We start from the raw sequence: 27,533 nt of genomic DNA on the forward strand, positions 1-27,533 counted from the left end.
GAATCATTTAGCATGATGTATTAACGGTATTTTGTAAATCGTTTAACCTGCGTATTATAAGATATTATGTTGATGTTACTTAGTTAATATGGTTCACATTAATATTTTACTAGTTACACGCTTTGTTATATGTAAAGTAAATTGCGCCAGTTGGTTATTATATACATTAATCATTTTCTACTTAGCGATTTTGTAATCGTTGACTGAATTACACTAATGGATGCATACAGTATACACATTTGATGTTAAATAAGATGAAGCTAACTACCATATTGATTAAAAAGTCCAAGGCTAAGTAACATTACATGCATTGAATATTATGTACTAAGTAAACTTAATACATAATAACATTACATACATTGAATATTATGTATTAAGTAAACTTAATACATACTAACATTACATGCATTGAATATTGTGTATTAAGTAAACTTAATACATAGTAATATTACAAACATTGCATATTATGTTTTAAGCATGAATTGAACATTAAGTATTAAGCATGATGACATAATAACTATTGGTATAAGTAAACATATGAGATGCAATAATACTCGATCTAAAACATAAACACATTTGAGTTTGAAAAACTTAAAACATTCAATGTAAGTAATGGTATGATCTTTAATAACAAGCAGTATAAAACGTGTAAAAATTAAGGATAAAAAACAATAAACAATCAATCTTGAGATTCACCAACTTCTTCATGTTGTTCATCCATCGAGTCATAGTCTTCATCATCTTCATCATCTTCATCAACAAGCTTCATCTTTTGTTTACCAGCATTTCTTTTGTCACAACCTCTCCTATTATGACCAAGAATACCACATTTTTTGCATGCCCTCTGTGTAGTGACCCGAACTTTTCCATGTTTATATATATTAATTGAGATTGATATTTACATGATTAAATGTTTCCAACATGTTAAGCAATCAAACTTGTTAAGACTTGATTAATTGAAATATGTTTCATATAGACAATTGACCACCCAAGTTGACCGGTGATTCACGAACGTTAAAACTTGTAAAAACTATACGATGACATATATATGGTTATATATATAGTTAACATGTTTTTATTATAAGTATGTATCTCATTAGGTATTTTAACAATGAGTTATATACATAAAAATGAGACTATTAATTTAAGAAACTCGAAAACGATATATATAATGATTATCGTTATAACAACGTCTTACTAGGTACATATGAATCATATTAAGATATTGATACACTTGGTTAATTATGTTAAATGATAAGTAAATATATTATTAAGTGTATTAACAATGAAATACATATGTAAAAATAAGACTACTAACTTAATGATTTCGAAACGAGACATATATGTAACGATTATCGTTGTAACGACATTTAACTGTATATACATCATACTGAGATATATTATATATCATAATGTAACATCCCGTGATTTTTCCGTTAAATTTAATTTTAACACCGTCTTTTTTTTTTAAAACATAATCTTTCGTATTTAAATTAATAGTTTCCGTGAGTAACGTTCATTATATTCCCGTTATTTAATTATAACATCTCTCGTTTACTCGAGCGTTTTAAAATATTCGCTCGGTTAATTCCCGCACCCGCTTTGAAACTTGAGGGACCGAAGTTGTCAAGTGGGCAAACTAGTTGACTAGGTCAACTAGTCAACCCACCATTCTCATCCATTCATTTCCATCCATCTTCACCTCCTTTTTCTCTCTAGCTCATGAACTCCATTTCTCCCAACTTCACTAAATCATCATCTAAATCCAATCTTGGAAGCTCACAACAAATCCGACTACATATTCTTGATCCTCTCATCATTCTCTACGATTTGATACTAACCACACCGATTTTGGGTAACATTTCTAAAACTCTAGATTTCTCTAAATTCGTGTTTTTGACTTGAAATGTTGTTAATTAGTGTCTATGGCTCATTGTGATGTCGTGTATGTAATTTGTATGCTCGATTCGTTGTTTTTGGTGTAACTAGTTCAATATGAAAATTTCTTGCTAAATCCTTGATTTTGGATGATCAAATGTTGTTAGATTGTTAAAGTGCATGTTTTAAAAGTGTTACTAGTATCATTAGCTTCGTTTTGATGTATAGGTTGATTAAGGAAACTCCAAGAACATGATTAATGATTTTGTGAACTTGGATTAGGGTTTGATGAGCTTTACATGAACTTTGATGCGTCAAATGCTATGAGATATTGTTGTTAAGTGTTTTGTTGCAATGTGTGTTTGATTACCTTCGAAACGGCATAATATACAAGTAAATTGGTTGCCCGAATCATAAAATGCGTTTTTGGAACTTGAACTTTGATTATGAATGTTTAATTACGGTTTTTGGTTGTTGTAAGTGGAAGTTTGATTGATGAAATGTGCTTAGTTGTATTCCTCGTCAAAATACCTTTCCAACGATATATGATAGGAATTATAAGTGTTTGCGGGTCAATTGTTGTGTTAGAATTGATTTTGGCTCGTGCATACTTGGGGAAAACAGAAACAGACCTGCACAGATGGTGGCGCGGCGCGCCCCATCCCCGCGCGGCGCGCGGATTGGCCTGGCCAGATTCTGCTTTGTTTGGCGCATTTCACGCGAAATGTTTGACTAGCTATCGACCTCCGATTCACATGAAACTTGTTTTAATATACTTGTATATGAATATTTAGCATAGAAAAATAGTTCGGGACCCGACCCGAACGCGTTGACTTTTTCGTTGACTTTGACCAAGTTTGACTTTTAGTCAAACTTAACCAAACTTTTATACAATCATTCTAACATGCTTTTATACTTGTTTCTTGTATGAAACTTGACAACGTGATTCACATGCTATACTTAATCGAGTCGTAACGAGCCATAGGACTAATTGAACACATTTCACCCGACCTTGTGTCGTAACCGGTTAATTGATATAACTTACTTGTTTAGGTTAAGGCTAAGCAACTTTCATGCACACGTTTACTTGTTGAAGTACCTTTATACTCGTGCACTCGAGGTGAGATCATAGTCCCACCTTTTCAACAACTTTTATACTTTTAAATCGTGGGCTGAGAAAACATATACTTTGTTACATCTTGTACTACTTACTTTTATGTTTTGAACACAAGTGTGAAAACAAACATTCCACGTGCGAGTTAGAACAAAAATGCCTCAATTCGATTATCATTAGTTACACTTGCAGGGTGTAAGCGAGAACTTATATTGTGTGGCCATACGGGTTTAACAAACCCTCATTCGGACGGTTCGCTACCGTTATGCGGATGAAATATATTTTTGTGTTTTAGTGTGGGTTCTAGCACTGTGTGATGGGGTAACGTTGGTTAAGTCTTGATAATTGAGTGCTCGCGTATAACAACACTTTTGGAATGCAAATGATTTGGATAATCTACGTTATGGGAATACAAAATCTTGTGGTTCAAAAACAACGTTTAATACTTACTAAACCTATGATTTCACCAACGTTTTCGTTGACAGATTTCTATGTTTTTCTCAGGTCTTGCACGATATGTGATACATGCTTCCGCTCACTATTTGATACTTGCATCCGATGTCGAGTATACATGCATTTCATGGAGCGTCTTTTGACTCTACTTTAAACCGTGTCGCCTAGATTTCAATCGTACTTATAACGTTGTAACTTAACTTTTGGTTGAACAATTCTTGTAAACTTTGAAACAATCCTTATTTTGAAATGAAGGCGACATATTTTGGTCAAACGTTATCTTAAAGACTTATAATCAGGTAATGGGACCCACGTAGCAGACGCCGTCACTTGACGATTTGTCGGGGTCGCTACAAGTGGTATCAGAGCCTTGGTTGTAGGGATTTAGAGTTCATTTGTGTCCACCCCGAGTCATAGGGTACATAGGTGAATCTAGACTACAACCGGCATATAGACTGAAGTAGGAATTACTTGACTATTTGTGCATTTATACTCGAACTCTTCTATCATATCTAACTCGTATTCGATCTTGATCTTACGTTAATAAATTTCGTTGACGCGCCACCTTGACTTTATGAAGTAATGTTAAATGCACATGAGAATCAGGGTAATATAATTTCCGGGATTATATTACGGTGATTCACATGGACGTTCCGACATTATGACATAAAGAATTTAAGGCGAGTCAAGGATAATTTTCTCTTATTCTTTATTCCATATCGCGGTTAGTATTATTTAGAATACTAACCAACGATATTTTTGTGTCATGAAGGAACAATGGCTCGTCGACGCGCTCCTCCCGAAACTCCCGAACAAGCCCTCCAACGTATGATAGCCACCGCCATAGGTGCGGCTATGGCTAGTATCTCCTCCGACATCAATAACAACCACAACCACAACAACCATGGAACCGGTAATTCAAACGAGGGTTGCTCCTACAAAACTTTCATGGGGTGCAAACCTCACACCTTCGATGGGACCGGAGGACCGGTTGTGCTCACCCGATGGTTTGAGCAAACAGAAGCCGTTTTTAGCATAAGCGGTTGTCGGGACCAAGACAAAGTCAAATATTCCACCCACACTTTTGCCGGTATCGCCCTCACATGGTGGAATACGTATGTGCTGTCGGTGGGTATCGATGAAGCTCACACTCTCTCATGGGCCGACTTAAAGAAAAAGATGATCACCGAATACTTCCCGCGCGAAGAGACCCGTAAGCTCAAACACGAACTAAGAACTTTAAAAGCGGTCGGGAATGACCTAAAGGCATATAATCAACGATTTTCTGAGCTATCCTTGATGTGTCCAAACCTCGTGACCCCCGAACCTCTAAGGGTTGAACTTTACATGGATGGTCTTCCCAAGAGCATCAAACAAGGAGTAATGTCATCCAAACCCAGTAATCACCAAGAGGCCCTGAATATGGCCCGTCAATTGATCGAAACGGTAGACGAGATTGAAGTGCCGGCACCTAAAGCCGAGGATGAGTCGGGTGACAACAAAAGAAAATGGGAAGCCCCCCAATCGAGTAACTACAACAACAACTTTTCCAAGGAACCTCTCACCCCCGTCGGCAAGAAAAGTTATGCCGGGACACGACCTTTTTGCAACAAATGCCACAAGCATCATTTTGATGAATGTGGCAAGCTAATTTGCCATCGGTGCCACGGTAGTGGTCATATTGCCAAGTATTGTGGAAGTACCGCCCCCGTCACTCAAAAGGGGCCCGACGCACCAAAGCCGAGTATTTGCTACAAATGTGGCCAATCGGGTCATTTTAGGAATGAATGCCCAAAGAATAAAGCAAAAACCAACGCGCGCCGTTGAACTTACAACATCGACACCTAGGATGCCCGAGACGATGATGGACTAGTCACGGGTACGTTTCTTCACAACAAACCGTATATTTCATACTTGTTCGATTCGATTACCGCTAGACGTTTTACAACCAATACTTTGACTTGTACTCATTACCTTCCATCTTTTCCCCTAGATACTATTTAGGCGATTTAAGTGACCAACGGAAAAATATTGTGTGCCTATAAATTTTATTGGAGGATATACATTAAGACTTTTGACTTGACACCTATAGAACTAGGGAGCTCGGAACATATTCGTTAAAAAAAAAAAAAAAATGTTTCCCCATCGTCTTGTATAGATTATTGTGAACTGAGTAATTTTCGGTTGGAAACCGATACCCTCTCCCTCGCATCCATGACCTCATGATTTCTTGCATGAATCCCGTGTGTATTCCAAAACGACCTCCGTTCCGGTTATCATCAATTGGGGGTTAAGGGAGACAATGTCTCCTGAGTCTTTTCCGAACTCGCAACGTTAGTTGTAAATCTCTCTTAGTACCATTCGATTTATCCAAAGCTCGTCCGTATCCATAAACCTCCTAAACCACGTATGCAAACTTATCTAGACAAATCTGTTATCGTATTTATAGATGACATCTTAACTTATTCAAGTAAAGAAGAAAAACGAACAACATCACCATCTTACGCTCGAACTTTTGAGAAAAGAGCAACTCTATACCAAATTCTCCAAGTGAAAATTTCTGTTGAACGAAGTCCAATTTTCTAGACCATAATGTTAATGATCAAGGCATTTCATTCAATCTCAAAATCAAGCCACATGTAATCAGGAAACTCTCCCCACTCAGACTTGTATTCGTAAAATCTTAGACCTCGTCTGTTATTACCGAAAATTCATTTCTGACTTTTCTCGTGTTACACGACTTTAATCTCTCCGCGATCGAACCTTGAGCGTGATTCTTCACACCAACATTTCTAGTTAAATTCGTTATTTTGCACGGAGAAGTCGAATACTAAATTGTGGATCCGATCAATTTTCTCGTCATCACGTACCACACTACATACCCCTGATATTTCACCATTACCGTCTGATATTACTGGAATTTAAGATAACACACAATCCAACGATACTTCACTCTTCTTTGACTTAACGCCCTTCTGTTTCTGATAATCGGCCAACTATTATGCAACCCCGAACTATACAACTACGTGTACTATCTCGTTTCTCTTTCAGACTTCAACTTTTGACAACTAGAGGCACGTTATGGCAACCTCGAGATGTAAGCTCATCCTATTCAAAGTCCTCATTTCACTCCTATCCTCATCGCTCGCATTTCCGTTTAAGGAAACTCCTTGTAACATTTCTCCAGGGATAGATAAACTCCTCATATTACATTAGTATTCGCCACGAGGGTGAATAGTCCTAACGAACATTTTTCGAACCTTAACTGACTTGTTCAAACATATCTTAAGAGATTCTATTCCAACACTGTGTATCTTCGTCATTTATCATGTATCGAAATACTCGTTTCACTTCTAGCGTTACAAGAGACCTTGGGAACCCGCTTAGACACATGTACCGTGTATCTCTCACAAACCGACGAACCGAGCAAACGAACGATTTACATCCTGGAAGGACATGTTTCAAACTCGCATTATCGCTTTTAGTTGATCCCTCATACTACGATAGTTACCGTTCTTGTACTAACGCCGCACTTCTGAAACCCTATATGACCGCAAATGTCATACCCCTATTCGTTGGACCAACGCATGTGGCAAACAAACACCGAAATCTGAACTACATCAGGAAACAACAATTGAGATCATTCAAGTCCGAGAAGGGCTCGAGACGACCCGTAGTCGCCAAAAGAGTTATACCAAACTTAGATGAAAACCTCACAAAATCCCAGTGTGTAACAGCAAAATATTGAGAAACCGCACCTTGGAAAGGTGTAATCCATTTTGGGAAATCGAGGAGGGTTATATTCGCAATATTTAACCTTTTGAAACTTTGGGGCGTATTGGAACCGCTCCCTACCGTTTAGAACTGCCGACTCAATTAAGTTTCCGTTTATCCTACATTTCGTGTAACAAACTTAGAAACGTGTCATGCGGAACAGGAATGTGCAATCCTTTTAGATGCACCAACTATTGATGACAAACTCCTCTTCATGGAAAACTGATTGAAATCATGGATCGTGAAATCGAACTTCAATACAACGTAACACCCCGACTATCCGGATTCGTGGAATGTCCAAGAAAGTACCTTCACTCATTCGTAGAGTTACTACTCTAAGTCTCGAGTAAGAGATATCGACTACTACTTCCAACTAAATTTCGGGACGAAATTTCTTTTGAGGTGTGGATAATGTAACATCCCGTGATTTTTCCGTTAAATTTAATTTTAACACCGTCTTTTTTTTTTTTTAAAACATAATCTTTCGTATTTAAATTAATAGTTTCCGTGAGTAACGTTCATTATATTCCCGTTATTTAATTATAACATCTCTCGTTTACTCGAGCGTTTTAAAATATTCGCTCGGTTAATTCCCGCACCCGCTTTGAAACTTGAAGGACCGAAGTTGTCAAGTGGGCAAACTAGTTGACTAGGTCAACTAGTCAACCCACCATTCTCATCCATTCATTTCCATCCATCTTCACCTCCTTTTTCTCTCTAGCTCATGAACTCCATTTCTCCCAACTTCACTAAATCGTCATCTAAATCCAATCTTGGAAGCTCACAACAAATCCGACTACATATTCTTGATCCTCTCATCATTCTCTACGATTTGATACTAACCACACCGATTTTGGGTAACATTTCTAAAACTCTAGATTTCTCTAAATTCGTGTTTTTGACTTGAAATGTTGTTAATTAGTGTCTATGGCTCATTGTGATGTCGTGTATGTAATTTGTATGCTCGATTCGTTGTTTTTGGTGTAACTAGTTCAATATGAAAATTTCTTGCTAAATCCTTGATTTTGGATGATCAAATGTTATTAGATTGTTAAAGTGCATGTTTTAAAAGTGTTACTAGTATCATTAGCTTCGTTTTGATGTATAGGTTGATTAAGGAAACTCCAAGAACATGATTAATGATTTTGTGAACTTGGATTAGGGTTTGATGAGCTTTACATGAACTTTGATGCGTCAAATGCTATGAGATATTGTTGTTAAGTGTTTTGTTGCAATGTGTGTTTGATTACCTTCGAAACGGCATAACATACAAGTAAATTGGTTGCCCGAATCATAAAATGCGTTTTTGGAACTTGAACTTTGATTATGAATGTTTAATTACGGTTTTTGGTTGTTGTAAGTGGAAGTTTGATTGATGAAATGTGATTAGTTGTATTCCTCGTCAAAATACCTTTCCAACGATATATGATAGGCATTATAAGTGTTTGCGGGTCAATTGTTGTGTTAGAATTGATTTTGGCTCGTGCATACTTGGGGAAAACAGAAACAGACCTGCACAGATGGTGGCGCGGCGCGCCCCATCCCCGCGCGGCGCGCGGATTGGCCTGGCCAGATTCTGCTTTGTTTGGCGCATTTCACGCGAAATGTTTGACTAGCTATCGACCTCCGATTCACATGAAACTTGTTTTAATATACTTGTATATGAATATTTAGCATAGAAAAATAGTTCGGGACCCGACCCGAACGCGTTGACTTTTTCGTTGACTTTGACCAAGTTTGACTTTTAGTCAAACTTAACCAAACTTTTATACAATCATTCTAACATGCTTTTATACTTGTTTCTTGTATGAAACTTGACAACGTGATTCACATGCTATACTTAATCGAGTCGTAACGAGCCATAGGACTAATTGAACACATTTCACCCGACCTTGTGTCGTAACCGGTTAATTGATATAACTTACTTGTTTAGGTCAAGGCTAAGCAACTTTCATGCACACGTTTACTTGTTGAAGTACCTTTATACTCGTGCACTCGAGGTGAGATCATAGTCCCACCTTTTCAACAACTTTTATACTTTTAAATCGTGGGCTGAGAAAACATATACTTTGTTACATCTTGTACTACTTACTTTTATGTTTTGAACACAAGTGTGAAAACAAACATTCCACGTGCGAGTTAGAACAAAAATGCCTCAATTCGATTATCATTAGTTACACTTGCAGGGTGTAAGCGAGAACTTATATTGTGTGGCCATACGGGTTTAACAAACCCTCATTCGGACGGTTCGCTACCGTTATGCGGATGAAATATATTTTTGTGTTTTAGTGTGGGTTCTAGCACTGTGTGATGGGGTAACGTTGGTTAAGTCTTGATAATTGAGTGCTCGCGTATAACAACACTTTTGGAATGCAAATGATTTGGATAATCTACGTTATGGGAATACAAAATCTTGTGGTTCAAAAACAACGTTTAATACTTACTAAACCTATGATTTCACCAACGTTTTCGTTGACAGATTTCTATGTTTTTCTCAGGTCTTGCACGATATGTGATACATGCTTCCGCTCACTATTTGATACTTGCATCCGATGTCGAGTATACATGCATTTCATGGAGCGTCTTTTGACTCTACTTTAAACCGTGTCGCCTAGATTTCAATCGTACTTATAACGTTGTAACTTAACTTTTGGTTGAACAATTCTTGTAAACTTTGAAACAATCCTTATTTTGAAATGAAGGCGACATATTTTGGTCAAACGTTATCTTAAAGACTTATAATCAGGTAATGGGACCCACGTAGCAGACGCCGTCACTTGACGATTTGTCGGGGTCGCTACACATAATATCATGATAATATAACAATTTAACATCTCATTTGTTATAATAAACAATGGGTTAACAACATTCAACAAGATCATTAACCTAAAGGTTTCAAAACAACATTTACATGTAACGACTAACGATGACTTAACGACTCAGTTAAAATGTATATACATGTAGTGTTTTAATATGTATTCATACACTTTTGAAAGACTTCAAGACACTTATCAAAATACTTCTACTTAACAAAAATGCTTACAATTACATCCTCGTTCAGTTTCATCAACAATTCTACTCGTATGCACCCGTATTCGTACTCGTACAATACACAGCTTTTAGATGTATGTACTATTGGTATATACACTAAAATTATCAGCTCTTAGCAGCCCATGTGAGTCACCTAACACATGTGGGAACCATCATTTGGCAACTAGCATGAAATATCTCATAAAATTACAAAAATATGAGTAATCATTCATGACTTATTTACATGAAAACAAAATTACATATCCTTTATATCTAATTCATACACCAATGACCAAAAACACCTATAAATACTTTCATTCTTCAATTTTCTTCATCTAATTGATCTCTCTCAAGTTATATCTTCAAGTTCTAAGTGTTCTTCATATATTTTACAAGTTCTAGTTACATAAAATCAAGAATACTTTCAAGTTTGCTAGCTCACTTCCAATCTTGTAAGGTGATCATCCAACCTCAAGAAATCTTTGTTTCTTACAGTAGGTTATCATTCTAATACAAGGTAATAATCATATTCAAATTTTGGTTCAATTTCTATAACTATAACAATCTTATTTCAAGTGATGATCTTACTTGAACTTGTTTTCGTGTCATGATTCTGCTTCAAGAACTTCGAGCCATCCAAGGATCCGTTGAAGCTAGATCCATTTTTCTCTTTTCCAGTAGGTTTATCCAAGGAACTTAAGGTAGTAATGATGTTCATAACATCATTCGATACATACATATAAAGCTATCTTATTCGAAGGTTTAAACTCGTAATCACTAGAACATAGTTTAGTTAATTCTAAACTTGTTCGCAAACAAAAGTTAATCCTTCTAACTTGACCTTTAAAATTAACTACACACATGTTCTATATCTATATGATATGCTAACTTAATGATTTAAAACCTGGAAACACGAAAAACACCGTAAAACCGGATTTACGCCGTCGTAGTAACACCGCGGGCTGTTTTGGGTTAGTTAATTAAAAACTATGATAAACTTTGATTTTAAAGTTGTTATTCTGAGAAAATGATTTTTATTATGAACATGAAACTATATCCAAAAATTATGATTAAACTCAAAGTGGAAGTATGTTTTCTAAAATGGTCATCTAGACGTTGTTCTTTCGACTGAAATGACTACCTTTACAAAAACGACTTGTAACTTATTTTTCCGACTATAAACCTATAATTTTCTGTTTAAATTCATAAAATAGAGTTCAATATGAAACCATAGCAATTTGATTCACTCAAAACGGATTTAAAATGAAGAAGTTATGGGTAAAACAAGATTGGATAATTTTTCTCATTTTAGCTACGTGAAAATTGGTAACAAATCTATTCCAACCATAACTTAATCAACTTGTATTGTATATTATGTAATCTTGAGATACCATAGACACGTATACAATGTTTCGACCTATCATGTCGACACATCTATATATATTTCGGAACAACCATAGACACTCTATATGTGAATGTTGGAGTTAGCTATACAGGGTTGAGGTTGATTCCAAAATATATATAGTTTGAGTTGTGATCAATACTGAGATACGTATACACTGGGTCGTGGATTGATTCAAGATAATATTTATTGATTTATTTCTGTACATCTAACTGTGGACAACTAGTTGTAGGTTACTAACGAGGACAGCTGACTTAATAAACTTAAAACATCAAAATATATTAAAAGTGTTGTAAATATATTTTGAACATACTTTGATATATATGTATATATTGTTTTAGGTTCGTGAATCAACCAGTGGCCAAGTCTTACTTCCCGACGAAGTAAAAATCTGTGAAAGTGAGTTATAGTCCCACTTTTAAAACCTAATATTTTTGGGATGAGAATACATGCAGGTTTTATAAATGATTTACAGAATAGACACAAGTACATGAAACTACATTCTATGGTTGAATTATCGAAATCGAATATGCCCCTTTTTATTAAGTCTGGTAATCTAAGAATTAGGGAACAGACACCCTAATTGACGCGAATCCTAAAGATAGATCTATTGGGCCTAACAAACCCCATCCAAAGTACCGGATGCTTTAGTGCTTCGAAATTTATATCATATCCGAAGGGTGTCCCGGAATGATGGGGATATTCTTATATATGCATCTTGTTAATGTCGATTACCAGGTGTTCACCATATGAATGATTTTTATCTCTATGTATGGGATGTGTATTGAAATATGAAATCTTGTGGTCTATTATTATGATTTGATATATATAGGTTAAACCTATAACTCACCAACATTTTTGTTGACGTTTTAAGCATGTTTATTCTCAGGTGATTATTAAGAGCTTTCGCTGTCGCATACTTAAATAAGGACAAGATTTGGAGTCCATACTTGTATGATATTGTGTAAAAACTGCATTCAAGAAACTTATTTTGTTGTAACATATTTGTATTGTAAACCATTATGTAATGGTCGTGTGTAAACAGGATATTTTAGATTATCATTATTTGATAATCTACGTAAAGCTTTTTAAAACCTTTATCTATGAAATAAAGGTTATGGTTTGTTTTAAAAATGAATGCAGTCTTTGAAAAACGTCTCATATAGAGGTCAAAACCTCGCAACGAAATCAATTAATATGGAACGTTTTTAATCAATAAGAACGGGACATTTCAGTTGGTATCAGAGCGTTGGTCTTAGAGAACCAGAAAATTTGCATTAGTGTGTCTTATCGAGTTTGTTAGGATGCATTAGTGATTCTGGACTTCGACCGTGTTTTCTTTAAAAATGATTGCTTAACATTTTTGTTGGAAACTATATATTTTTGTTGGAATGATTCGTGGACTGATTCACAAGTTCCCGAAGAGGAACCGGAAGAAGAGTCGGAACCGGAAGAAGAATCGGAACCGGACGAAGAATCGGAACCGGAAGAAGAATCGGAACCGGTGGGGGAAATAATAAAACGGTTAAGTAAAAGAGAATCCTCAACCAACCGACCAAGGTTAATTATGGTCAATGGTGTTTCCGCCAAGGAAGCAAAATATTGGGAGGATTACCAATTCTCCGATGAATCGGATTCCGACGAGAGTTCCAATGATGTTATAGAAATTACCCCAACTGTATTTAAAAAGGCAAAAGAAAATAATAAGGGAAAGGGCATAAAAATAGAGAAATCTATTTCCAACCCCGATGAACTTTATATGTATCGTCAACCCCCGAAGTTCTTAAGTTGTAACAATGACCCGGGAACCTCTAAACCACCAGGTTTTTCTAAACCAATGTGGACAACGACGGCTCGTATTAGGGGAACATCATATATCCCTAGAAACTTGGCAAAACGAACCAAAACCGAAGAAGAAGAAACGAGCGAGTCGGAATAAGATAGTTGTATTCGTGTGGTGTAATATATGTAATATAGTGTTCTTATGCTTTATGATATATGTAAAAATTGCTTGTATTAATAAGTATTTTTTTATGAATCTAACTCTTGTCTATTTTACAGTTTAAAAACTCAAAATGGATAGACAACCCAATATTTTAAGAGACCTACCCGGAGACATGATTGATGAAATCTTGTCTAGAGTCGGCCAGAATTCCTCGGCACAACTATTTAAGGCGAGATCAGTTTGTAAGACATTCGAAGAACGTTCCAAGAATGTCTTGGTTTATAAGAGACTTTCGTTTGAAAGATGGGAGATATCACATTGGGAAACCCATAAGTTACGATGTGTTTACTTTGACGCATATATTGCGGGGAACCCAAATGCTATTTTACGCAACGGGTTAAGAAATTATTTTGACTCAATATATCCGAATATTGGACTTCGTGATTTAGAAAAAGCGGCTAACATGCAACATAAAGAAGCATGTTATGCTTACGGATTAGTAATGTTCGCTTCTCACCAAAGTGAGAACAAGAACATCGGGCTACAACTATTAAACAAAACGTTTCCACAAGTGACGGAGTCGGTAATTGGGGTAAGAAATGAGGTTTTTAGATTATTACGGGACTGTTGGACATTACGTAACCCTCGTCCCTTTGACGACGTTACAACACGCTGTCTTATCAAAGGCCATAACGGTTATGTTGCACAAGACCAAGGATGGGAAGTAGTCCTAGTAAAACCAGAATGCATAACTTGTTTCTGGACGTATGAATTACGTGTCTTTATTGCCTTTGCTGAACGACTTGTGTACTAGCTAGAATTATCTTCACAACTATCTTGTATCAAAGTTATTGTGTGCTATATTTCATGCTTTATGTAAAATAAGCGGTATTGTAAGTTTGTAAAATATTGTATAAAAGTTTGAACGCGAAATATTATTATAATCAGTTTTTCATATAGAATTGTAGTAGTTGAATTGTATATTAGCTACTAAGTATGAACTTAACGGGTAGGTACTACCCGAATTTAAACTTATAAAACGCTAATATGAAGAAAAAGCTTTTATAAATGAGTTCATATTATGCTACGAAATACTATTAACTACTCTTAATATTCTGTATGATTAACTTGTTCCATTTGACTATTTTGAAGGAAATGGCACCGACTACTCGACACACCGTGAATATGAATGAAGAGGAATTCCGTACTTTTCTAGCTTCAAACATAGCCGCAGTACAGGCTGCGCTACATACCAACAATAACCTTGGATCTAGCAGTACAGGAAATTGTGTAGGATGCACCTACAAAGAATTCACTGCCTGCAAACCTTTGGAATTTGATGGAACCGAAGGACCGATCGGATTGAAACGGTGGACCGAGAAGGTCGAATCGGTGTTTGCCATAAGTAAGTGTACTGAAGAGGACAAAGTGAAGTACGCTACGCATACCTTCACAGGTTCTGCGTTAACATGGTGGAATACCTATCTAGAGCAAGTGGGACAAGACGATGCGTACGCACTACCGTGGTCAGCATTCAAGCACTTGATGAACGAGAAGTACCGTCCCAGAACCGAGGTCAATAAGCTCAAGACAGAACTTAGAGGGTTACGAACCCAAGGATTTGATATTACCACGTACGAAAGACGATTCACAGAATTGTGCCTATTGTGTCCGGGAGCATTCGAAGATGAGGAAGAGAAGATCGACGCATTTGTGAAAGGATTACCGGAAAGAATCCAAGAAGATATAAGTTCACACGAGCCCGCCTCTATACAACAGGCATGTAGAATGGCTCACAAACTAGTGAACCAGATTGAAGAAAGAATTAAAGAACAGACTGCTGAAGAGGCCAATGTGAAGCAAGTCAAAAGAAAGTGGGAGGAAAACGGTGATAAGAATCACCAATACAACAACAACAGCAATTACAACAATAATCGCAACAATTATCCCAGCAATCGCAACATCAATCGCAACTACAACAAACGGCCCAACAATAACAACAACAACAACAGCAACAGCAACTACAACAATCATCCCAACAACAATAATAACCGCAACAACAACAACAATCAGAAGCAGCTATGCCAAAGGTGTGAAAAGTATCACTCGGGGTTCTGCACCAAATTTTGCAACAAGTGTAAAATAAATGGTCATAGCACGGTGAAGTGTGAGGTCTACGGACCAGGGGTTAATAGAACGAAAGGAACAAATGGTGTCGGAACGAGTAATGGCGGAGCAAGTAGTGTCGGAGCAAGTTATGCCAATGTAGTTTGTTATAAATGTGGAAAACCGGGCCACATTATTAGAAATTGCCCGAACCAGGAGAACACGAATGGACAAGGCGGAATAGTTTTCAATATTAATGCGGCAGAGGCACAGGAAGACCCGGAGCTTGTTACGGGTACGTTTCTTATTGATAATAAATCTGCTTACGTTTTATTTGATTCGGGTGCGGATAGAAGCTATATGAGTAAAGATTTTTGTGCTAAATTAAGTTGTCCATTGACGCCTTTGGATAGTAAATTTTTACTCGAATTAGCAAATGGTAAATTAATTTCAGCAGATAATATATGTCGGAATCGAGAAATTAAACTGGTGAGCGAAACATTTAAGATTGATTTGATACCAGTAGAGTTAGGGAGTTTTGATGTGATAATCGGTATGGAATGGTTGAAAGAAGTGAAAGCAGAGATCGTCTGTTACAAAAATGCAATTCGCATTATACGAGAAAAAGGAAAACCCTTAATGGTGTACGGAGAAAAGGGCAACACGAAGCTACATCTTATTAGTAATTTGAAGGCACAAAAACTAATAAGAAAAGGTTGCTATGCTGTTCTAGCACACGTCGAGAAAGTACAAACTGAAGAAAAGAGCATCAATGATGTTCCCATTGCAAAAGAATTTCCCGATGTATTTCCGAAAGAATTACCGGGATTACCCCCACATCGATCCGTTGAATTTCAAATAGATCTTGTACCAGGAGCTGCACCAATAGCTCGTGCTCCTTACAGACTCGCACCCAGCGAGATGAAAGAACTGCAAAGCCAATTACAAAAACTTTTAGAGCGTAGTTTCATTCGACCAAGCACATCACCGTGGGGAGCTCCTGTTTTGTTTGTCAAGAAGAAAGATGGTACATTCAGGTTGTGTATCGACTACCTAGAGTTGAACAAACTTACCATCAAGAACCGCTACCCACTACCGAGAATCGACGACTTATTTGATCAACTACAAGGCTCGTCTGTTTATTCAAAGATTGACTTACGTTCCGGGTACCATCAAATGCGGGTGAAAGAAGATGATATTCCAAAGACTGCTTTCAGAACACGTTACGGTCATTACGAGTTTATGGTCATGCCGTTTGGTTTAACTAATGCACCAGCTGTGTTCATGGACCTTATGAACCGAGTGTGTGGACCATACCTTGAAAAGTTTGTCATTGTTTTCATTGATGACATACTTATTTACTCAAAGAATGACCAAGAACACAGTGAACATTTGAGAAAGGTGTTAGAAGTATTGAGGAAAGAAGAATTGTACGCTAAGTTTTCAAAGTGTGCATTTTGGTTGGAAGAAGTTCAATTCCTCGGTCACATAGTGAACAAAGAAGGTATTAAGGTGGATCCGGCAAAGATAGAAACTGTTGAAAAGTGGGAAACCCCGAAAACTCCGAAAAACATACGCCAGTTTTTAGGACTAGCTGGTTACTACAGAAGGTTCATCCAAGACTTTTCCAGAATAGCAAAACCCTTGACTGCATTAACGCATAAAGGGAAGAAATTTGAATGGAATGATGAACAAGAGAAAGCGTTTCAGTTATTGAAGAAAAAGCTAACTACGGCACCTATATTGTCATTGCCTGAAGGGAATGATGATTTTGTGATTTATTGTGACGCATCAAAGCAAGGTCTCGGTTGTATATTAATGCAACGAACGAAGGTGATTGCTTATGCGTCTAGACAATTGAAGATTCACTAACAAAATTATACGACGCATGATTTGGAATTAGGCGCGGTTGTTTTTGCATTAAAGACTTGGAGGCACTACTTATATGGGGTCAAAAGTATTATATATACCGACCACAAAAGTCTTCAACACATATTTAATCAGAAACAACTGAATATGAGGCAGCGTAGGTGGATTGAATTGTTGAATGATTACGACTTTGAGATTCGTTACCACCCGGGGAAGGCAAATGTGGTAGCCGATGCCTTGAGCAGGAAGGAGAGAGAACCCATTAGAGTAAAATCTATGAATATAATGATTCATAATAACCTTACTACTCAAATAAAGGAGGCGCAACAAGGAGTTTTAAAAGAGGGAAATTTAAAGGATGAAATACCCAAAGGATCGGAGAAGCATCTTAATATTCGGGAAGACGGAACCCGGTATAGGGCTGAAAGGATTTGGGTACCAAAATTTGGAGATATGAGAGAAATGGTACTTAGAGAAGCTCATAAAACCAGATACTCAATACATCCTGGAACGGGGAAGATGTACAAGGATCTCAGGAAATATTTTTGGTGGCCGGGTATGAAAGCCGATGTTGCTAAATACGTAGGAGAATGTTTGACGTGTTCTAAGGTCAAAGCTGAGCATCAGAAACCATCAGGTCTACTTCAACAACCCGAAATCCCAGAATGGAAATGGGAAAACATTACCATGGATTTCATCACTAAATTGCCAAGGACTGCAAGTGGTTTTGATACTATTTGGGTAATAGTTGATCGTCTCACCAAATCAGCACACTTCCTGCCAATAAGAGAAGATGACAAGATGGAGAAGTTAGCACGACTGTATTTGAAGGAAGTCGTATCCAGACATGGAATACCAATCTCTATTATCTCTGATATGGATGGCAGATTTATTTCAAGATTCTGGCAGACATTACAGCAAGCATTAGGAACTCGTCTAGACATGAGTACTGCCTATCATCCACAAACTGATGGGCAGAGCGAAAGGACGATACAAACGCTTGAAGACATGCTACGAGCATGTGTTATTGATTTCGGAAACAGTTGGGATCGACATCTACCGTTAGCAGAATTTTCCTACAACAACAGCTACCATTCAAGCATTGAGATGGCGCCGTTTGATGCACTTTATGGTAGAAAGTGCAGGTCTCCGATTTGTTGGAGTGAAGTGGGGGATAGACAGATTACGGGTCCGGAGATTATACAAGAAACTACCGAGAAGATCATCCAAATTCAACAACGGTTGAAAACCGCCCAAAGTCGAAAAAAGAGCTACGCTGACATTAAAAGAAAAGATATAGAATTTGAAATTGGAGAGATGGTCATGCTTAAAGTTGCACCTTGGAAAGGCGTTGTTCGATTTGGTAAACGAGGGAAATTAAATCCAAGGTATATTGGACCATTCAAGATTATTGATCGTGTCGGACCAGTAGCCTACCGACTTGAGTTACCTCAACAACTCGTGGCTGTACATAACACTTTCCACGTCTCGAATTTGAAGAAATGTTTTGCTAAAGAAGATCTCACTATTCTGTTAGATGAAATCCAAATCAACGAAAAACTTCAATTCATCGAAGAACCCGTCGAAATAATGGATCGTGAGGTTAAAAGACTTAAGCAAAACAAGATACCAATTGTTAAGGTTCGATGGAATGCTCGTAGAGGACCCGAGTTCACCTGGGAGCGTGAAGATCAGATGAAGAATAAATACCCGCATCTATTTCCAGAAGATTCGTCAACACCTTCAACAGCTTAAAATTTCGGGACGAAATTTATTTAACGGGTATGTACTGTAGTGACCCGAACTTTTCCATGTTTATATATATTAATTGAGATTGATATTTACATGATTAAATGTTTCCAACATGTTAAGCAATCAAACTTGTTAAGACTTGATTAACTGAAATATGTTTCATATAGACAATTGACCACCCAAGTTGACCGGTGATTCACGAACGTTAAAACTTGTAAAAACTATACGATGACATATATATGGTTATATATATAGTTAACATGTTTTTATTATAAGTATGTATCTCATTAGGTATTTTAACAATGAGTTATGTACATAAAAATGAGACTATTAATTTAAGAAACTCGAAAACGATATATATAACGATTATCGTTATAACAACGTCTTACTAGGTACATATGAATCATATTAAGATATTGATACACTTGGTTAATTATGTTAAATGATAAGTAAATATATTATTAAGTGTATTAACAATGAAATACATATGTAAAAATAAGACTACTAACTTAATGATTTCGAAACGAGACATATATGTAACGATTATCATTGTAACGACATTTAACTGTATATACATCATACTGAGATATATTATACATCATAATATCATGATAATATAACAATTTAACATCTCATTTGTTATAATAAACAATGGGTTAACAACATTCAACAAGATCATTAACCTAAAGGTTTCAAAACAACATTTACATGTAACGACTAACAATGACTTAACGACTCAGTTAAAATGTATATACATGTAGTGTTTTAATATGTATTCATACACTTTTGAAAGATTTCAAGACACTTATCAAAATACTTCTACTTAACAAAAATGTTTACAATTACATCCTCGTTCAGTTTCATCAACAATTCTACTCGTATGCACCCGTATTCGTACTCGTATAATACACAGCTTTTAGATGTATGTACTATTGGTATATACACTCCAATGATCAGCTCTTAGCAGCCCATGCGAGTCACCTAACACATGTGGGAACCATCATTTGGCAACTAGCATGAAATATCTCATAAAATTACAAAAATATGAGTAATCATTCATGACTTATTTACATGAAAACAAAATTACATATCCTTTATATCTAATCCATACACCAACGACCAAAAACACCTACAAACACTTTCATTCTTCAATTTTATTCATCTAATTGATCTCTCTCAAGTTCTATCTTCAAGTTCTAAGTGTTCTTCATATATTTTACAAGTTCTAGTTACATAAAATCAAGAATACTTTCAAGTTTGCTAGCTCACTTCCAATCTTGTAAGGTGATCATCCAACCTCAAGAAATCTTTGTTTCTTACAGTAGGTTATCATTCTAATACAAGGTAATAATCATATTCAAACTTTGGTTCAATTTCTATAACTATAACAATCTTATTTCAAGTGATGATCTTACTTGAACTTGTTTTCGTGTCATGATTCTGCTTCAAGAACTTCGAGCCATCCAAGGATCCGTTGAAGCTAGATCCATTTTTCTCTTTTCCAGTAGGTTTATCCAAGGAACTTAAGGTAGTAATGATGTTCATAACATCATTCGATTCATACATATAAAGCTATCTTATTCGAAGGTTTAAACTCGTAATCACTAGAACATAGTTTAGTTAATTCTAAACTTGTTCGCAAACAAAAGTTAATCCTTCTAACTTGACTTTTAAAATTAACTACACACATGTTCTATATCTATATGATATGCTAACTTAATGATTTAAAACCTGGAAACACGAAAAACACCGTAAAACCGGATTTACGCCGTCGTAGTAACACCGCGGGCTGTTTTGGGTTAGTTAATTAAAAACTATGATAAACTTTGATTTTAAAGTTGTTATTCTGAGAAAATGATTTTTATTATGAACATGAAACTATATCCAAAAATTATGATTAAACTCAAAGTGGAAGTATGTTTTCTAAAATGGTCATCTAGACGTCGTTCTTTCGACTGAAATGACTACCTTTACAAAAACGACTTGTAACTTATTTTTCAGACTATAAACCTATAATTTTCTGTTTAAATTCATAAAATAGAGTTCAATATGAAACCATAGCAATTTGATTCACTCAAAACGGATTTAAAATGAAGAAGTTATGGGTAAAACAAGATTGGATAATTTTTCTCATTTTAGCTACGTGAAAATTGGTAACAAATCTATTCCAACCATAACTTAATCAACTTGTATTGTATATTATGTAATCTTGAGATACCATAGACACGTATACAATGTTTCGACCTATCATGTCGACACATCTATATATATTTCGGAACAACCATAGACACTCTATATGTGAATGTTGGAGTTAGCTATACAGGGTTGAGGTTGATTCCAAAATATATATAGTTTGAGTTGTGATCAATACTGAGATACGTATACACTGGGTCGTGGATTGATTCAAGATAATATTTATCGATTTATTTCTGTACATCTAACTGTGGACAACTAGTTGTAGGTTACTAACGAGGACAGCTGACTTAATAAACTTAAAACATCAAAATATATTAAAAGTGTTGTAAATATATTTTGAACATACTTTGATATATATGTATATATTGTTATAGGTTCGTGAATCAACCAGTGGCCAAGTCTTACTTCCCGACGAAGTAAAAATCTGTGAAAGTGAGTTATAGTCCCACTTTTAAAATCTAATATTTTTGGGATGAGAATACATGCAGGTTTTATAAATGATTTACAGAATAGACACAAGTACATGAAACTACATTCTATGGTTGAATTATCGAAATCGAATATGCCCCTTTTTATTAAGTCTGGTAATCTAAGAATTAGGGAACAGACACCCTAATTGACGCGAATCCTAAAGATAGATCTATTGGGCCTAACAAACCCCATCCAAAGTACCGGATGCTTTAGTACTTCGAAATTTATATCATATCCGAAGGGTGTCCCGGAATGATGGGGATATTCTTATATATGCATCTTGTTAATGTCGATTACCAGGTGTTCACCATATGAATGATTTTTATCTCTATGTATGGGATGTGTATTGAAATATGAAATCTTGTGGTCTATTATTATGATTTGATATATATAGGTTAAACCTATAACTCACCAACATTTTTGTTGACGTTTTAAGCATGTTTATTCTCAGGTGATTATTAAGAGCTTCCGCTGTCGCATACTTAAATAAGGACAAGATTTGGAGTCCATACGTGTATGATATTGTGTAAAAACTGCATTCAAGAAACTTATTTTGTTGTAACATATTTGTATTGTAAACCATTATGTAATGGTCGTGTGTAAACAGGATATTTTAGATTATCATTATTTGATAATCTACGTAAAGCTTTTTAAAACCTTTATCTATGAAATAAAGGTTATGGTTTGTTTTAAAAATGAATGCAGTCTTTGAAAAACGTCTCATATAGAGGTCAAAACCTCGCAACGAAATCAATTAATATGGAACGTGTTTAATCAATAAGAACGGGACATTTCACTCTGCATCTTACCATTTCTCTCAATAGCATGTAAGTATCTCTTGTTACTACTCTCACCTTTGTTACTTCTCTCACCTTTGTTACGCACGCCCTTTGGACCATGAACATTAGCAAGAGCAGGCCTAGGGAAACCATACAACTGCTCAATTGCAGCAAATCTAGAAGGCGCTGTATCATCATTCGGATTAAAAAATTCACTAATAAACACATCAAACTTGTCTCTTAACAGCGCAAGTTTTTCAGTATCATCCTTCAAGAAAAAGAGTGCTTTTCTAAATTTATTGAGCAGCTCTTTCTTAACCCTATAAGATGCAACAAACGGATTTAACTCATAAGCTATGGAATTGAATACTTCAGACGCTCCCTTTGACCATCTCTTCAGAATATATCGATCAGGAATAGCATGAACTTCATTTATATAATAAACAACGAAAACATGACGACACAAATGTCCTTCACGTACAAACAACAAACACGAGCAATCACGTTCAAATGTCTTCTCATTAAATTCAACCTGGAAAACAAAAATTGGAATGCAAACATTTAAAAATAATTTAAACAGCAAAACATGCATCACGGATAATTATATTAAAACAAACATAAAAAGTTGAAAATATTGTATACTTACATGGTAATCCCACTTAGGACGTGGTTCAGGAAACTTTTCTTGAATTACACAAATTAGCTTATCTCCTTCAACTCTAGAATTTGTTTGATAGCATGAAGAGGAAGATCTGCAGATTTCATCTTGAACAAGTAAAAAAACACTAGGGGTATATATATCCCTAGCATGTTTCTCAATGCGCCGAGTTGTTGCAAGTTTAACCAATTTGTTCTCCATTTCATATTCAAGAAGACGATTAGTATGTCTTTGCCTTTCCATTGCCGCCTCAAACCTTGAATAAAAATCAACTAAAGTAGAACATATGTTCTTGCATTTACTGAAAAATGCATTCTCACTCTCTGAAAGTGAAGAAGTTCTCATCAAAGCATTCATAGGGGTATCCATGAAGAAGCATGGTACCCACATTTCTTTAATTTTGTACAGGTCATTAAACCATCTAACTTCATGCAATTTATAGTCATCAATCAATGATTTCCAACGAGTCTCAAACTTTTCAGGTGTTTGTTGCTGATTCCAGAAAATTAAATTCATACGATCCCTAAAATTAGGAGTATCATACAATTCGTGGCCAACCTAAAATATATAAAACTAACATAAAAAAGTTGAAAAAGGCAAGTAATAAAAAGTAAGAAAACAAAAAGTTAAAAACATAAAACCTTATCACGCAGCTTGGAACTTATATTCCACATGCACAATCTGTGTTTTGCATGTTTAAATTTCAAATCAATAGCCTCTTTCATTGCAGGATCATGATCGGTGACAACTAATGAAGGTTCATTCCCAAAAGTTTTCAAGAAACAATCTAGAAACCAGTTAAATGATTCAATACTTTCACCAGTAAGTAGAGCAGCACCAAAACACACAAGTTTCTTATGATTATCAATTCCAGTAAGAGGAACAAACACCATCTTGTACCTGAAATACAATTTAACATAATTAATAATAGTATTACACACATTGAATGTTAACAGAATAAATTAATAAAAACAAAAGTAAAGACTTACTTGTTTGTCTTGTAAGTTGCATCAAAAGACACGATATCACTAAACTCTTGATAATTAACTTTAGAGACATAATCAGACCAGAATACTCCAAGTAAAGTACCATCATTACCACATTTATACTCGCAAGTGAAGTTTGGTAAAACTTCTTGCTTCCGAAGAAGATTCTCTATAAAAATGTGTGCATCACTTTCACCTACATACCGATTCATGTCACGCCTAAAGTTTTGAAAATCAACAGAAGAAGGACCAACCAGACTAAAACCACCATTAAGATCTGAGATAATGTTATAAGCTATAGTAGCACTAACATTAGATTTAGTATTTAAATCAAACAACATTTGCGCGTCGTCTAAACCAATCCTTTTGTTTATCTTCATTTGCTGTCTATTACCTACAGAAACTAACTTATGATTGTGACCTTCATAGAACTTCCAAATCATCACCTTATCACCAACTAACTTACATCTAAGAGATGCAGAACAACCAGTCTTGATTGTGGAAACTTTACGAATAAGAGGTTTTTTTCCTTCTTTCTTTTCTTCCTTTTATCAGTTTAGAAAGTTCAACATTAGATTCACCATTACCATCAACATCAACTTCTGAGTCACCTTCAACATCACCTTCCACACCACCTTCAACTGAATGTTTAACAACAGGTAGATTAAAATCTACAAGAGAATCATATGCGAGATGCCTAGAAGTACCGGATCTATTACAACAAAAAACCTTGTAAATAACAATCCCAGCTGCATTTCTATTTTGCGAAGATCTTTTAGTATCAAATCCACCAGCCTCGCCATAGGACTCATAAAACAACTGACATGCATCATACGATTGAAATAAAGTACCAATAACAGGTTTCAAATGATCAGGAACAACAGGTAAATATTCTTGTGGACCATCAACACTTTCTCTAATTATTGAAGAAATATCAAGTTGTTCAACAATTGCTCCAGAACCTAAAAATACAAAATATTGATCATGCAATGTTATTAACAATATATTTATTATTGGTGAACAGAAACATATCATAAACCCTAAAAACAATAAAAAAAAGGAAATAAAATATATAATAATAATAATAAACATATGTAATGTTCATAAGAAAATCATGTATTGAAATCAGAAAAAAAAAAACAATTCACATTAAAATGTGCAGGGCATGTAATGTTTTTAGAGAAATATTTATCATTGATGAACAGAAACATTACATAAACCATAAAATAAAAAGAAACACCAGACAATAGATAATAATATTCATCATATGTAATATTCATAAGAAAATAAAGTATTAAAAGCAGGAAAAACAAAGTCACATTAATACATGCAACGCATGTAATGTTATTAAAAATATTCATTATTAATGCACTGAAACATAACATAAACCCTAAAATAGAAGCAAACAATAGAAAACAGATAACAGATAGTAATATTTATCATACGTAAAGAAAATTAAAAAATAATGAATGTAAATCAGAAAACACATACATTCAGCATCAGACTGTGCAGAATCGAAACCAGATGAAGCAGCGACAGAAGTAGAACCTTCAACACGAGAGGTTGAATCTGAAGCACAAATAGAACTGGAGGCCATCGCAAACCTTGATTACACATAAAAAAGTAAAAACGAATCAGATACGAACGATATAGAACTAAATTGAGCAAAAAAAAAATGAATCAGATGAACATATAAACCGTAACTCAAACGTTTATGATGAAGACGAAATCACTGAAAAATTGTATGAAGAAACGTAATTGAATATTGACGAAGAGAGAACGAAACCCTAATTCAATGATGATCGATGAAAAAACAAAATCAATTATATCAGTTAATAAAAGGGAAAAAGTAAAAAAAAAAAAAGAATTACGAAATTACGTAAAAAATAAAAGTAATTATGAAATGACGAAATTACCCTTTCAATACAAATAAAGGATACGGTCAGGAAGCTGGAACAAGAAGAGGAGGTGGAATATTACGGACTGTTGGATCAAAAATCAAGGGTGGGATCATGAGCTTCCCCCTTCCCCCCTAAAAATCACTTCACTCTTGATTATATCCGTATATATATATATATGGACAGGATTAATGGGGAAGTAACCAAGCGGGGGGAAGCAAAAAATTTGTTTTTTCGTTTTTTGGAATTTTTTTTACGGCATCAAGATCACACGAAAATATGAACATTTAGAAAAGACACTTCGTGATGAATGTTATTATTTAGACGGGAAAACGATCGACAAAAATAACATTCAAGATAATATTATTCGTGAAGAATGTGAACGTTTTTTTTTTCTTCATGTTTTGTGAAGTAAAATTTAGCCCGATTTAGAGTTTAGGGTTTAAGGTTTAGGGTTTTGGGTTTGGTGTTTTGGGTTTATGGAATAAACCCAAAACACCAAACCCTAAACTCTAAACTCTAAACCGTTCGTGTTAAAAATTCAATCTAAATCCTAAATCTAAACCCTAAATCCTAAATTTCTAAACCCTAATATCTAAACCCTATAAACCCTAATGTCTAAACCCTAATATCGAAAACCTCAACATACGCTCAAAAAACACGATAATTGTTATATATTATATCTTCGAGCGTTTTTCAGCCAAAATAAAAACATTTATCACAAAATGTCTTTATTAAATGTTCATATTTTCATCCCATCTATAATGTTCGTGAACAAAGTTTTTTCAAAAAATGAAAAAAAAAAAGTTTTTGCTTCCCTCCGCTTCCCCCCGATTGGTTACTTCCCTCTTGATCCTATATATATATATATATATATATATATATATATATATATATATATATATATATATATAGTGGTAGGATCAAGATATATATATATATATATATATATATATATATATATATATATATATATATATATATATATATATATATATATATATATATAGTGGTAGGATCAAGAGGGAAGTAACCATTCGGGGGGAAGCGGGGGGAAGCAATAACTTTTTTTTTTCGTTTTTTGAAAATACATTGTTCACAAACATTATAGATGAGATGAAAATATGAACATTTAGTAGAGACATTTTGTGATAAATGTTTTTATTTTGGCGGGAAAACGCTCGAAGAAATAATATATAACAATTATCGTGTTTTTCGAGCG

The 27,533-nt window shown here is 35.2% G+C and overlaps 1 protein-coding gene across 1 annotated transcript; it reads right to left on the reverse strand.

The window, feature by feature from the left end:
• Nucleotides 1–679: 679 nt before the first annotated feature.
• LOC139864058 (protein FAR1-RELATED SEQUENCE 5-like) lies at nucleotides 680–24,793 on the reverse strand. Its single transcript, XM_071852644.1, has 5 exons — nucleotides 24,417–24,793; nucleotides 24,069–24,327; nucleotides 23,416–23,985; nucleotides 22,781–23,301; nucleotides 680–806 (listed from the first exon to the last, which is right to left on the reverse strand). Exons 1-5 carry the CDS (start codon nucleotides 24,791–24,793, stop codon nucleotides 680–682), a joined length of 1,854 nt encoding a protein of 617 aa, XP_071708745.1.
• Nucleotides 24,794–27,533: the final 2,740 nt, after the last annotated feature.

Source organism: Rutidosis leptorrhynchoides, chromosome 8 (assembly GCF_046630445.1).
Source record: "Rutidosis leptorrhynchoides isolate AG116_Rl617_1_P2 chromosome 8, CSIRO_AGI_Rlap_v1, whole genome shotgun sequence".
NCBI classification, from domain to species: domain Eukaryota; kingdom Viridiplantae; phylum Streptophyta; class Magnoliopsida; order Asterales; family Asteraceae; genus Rutidosis; species Rutidosis leptorrhynchoides.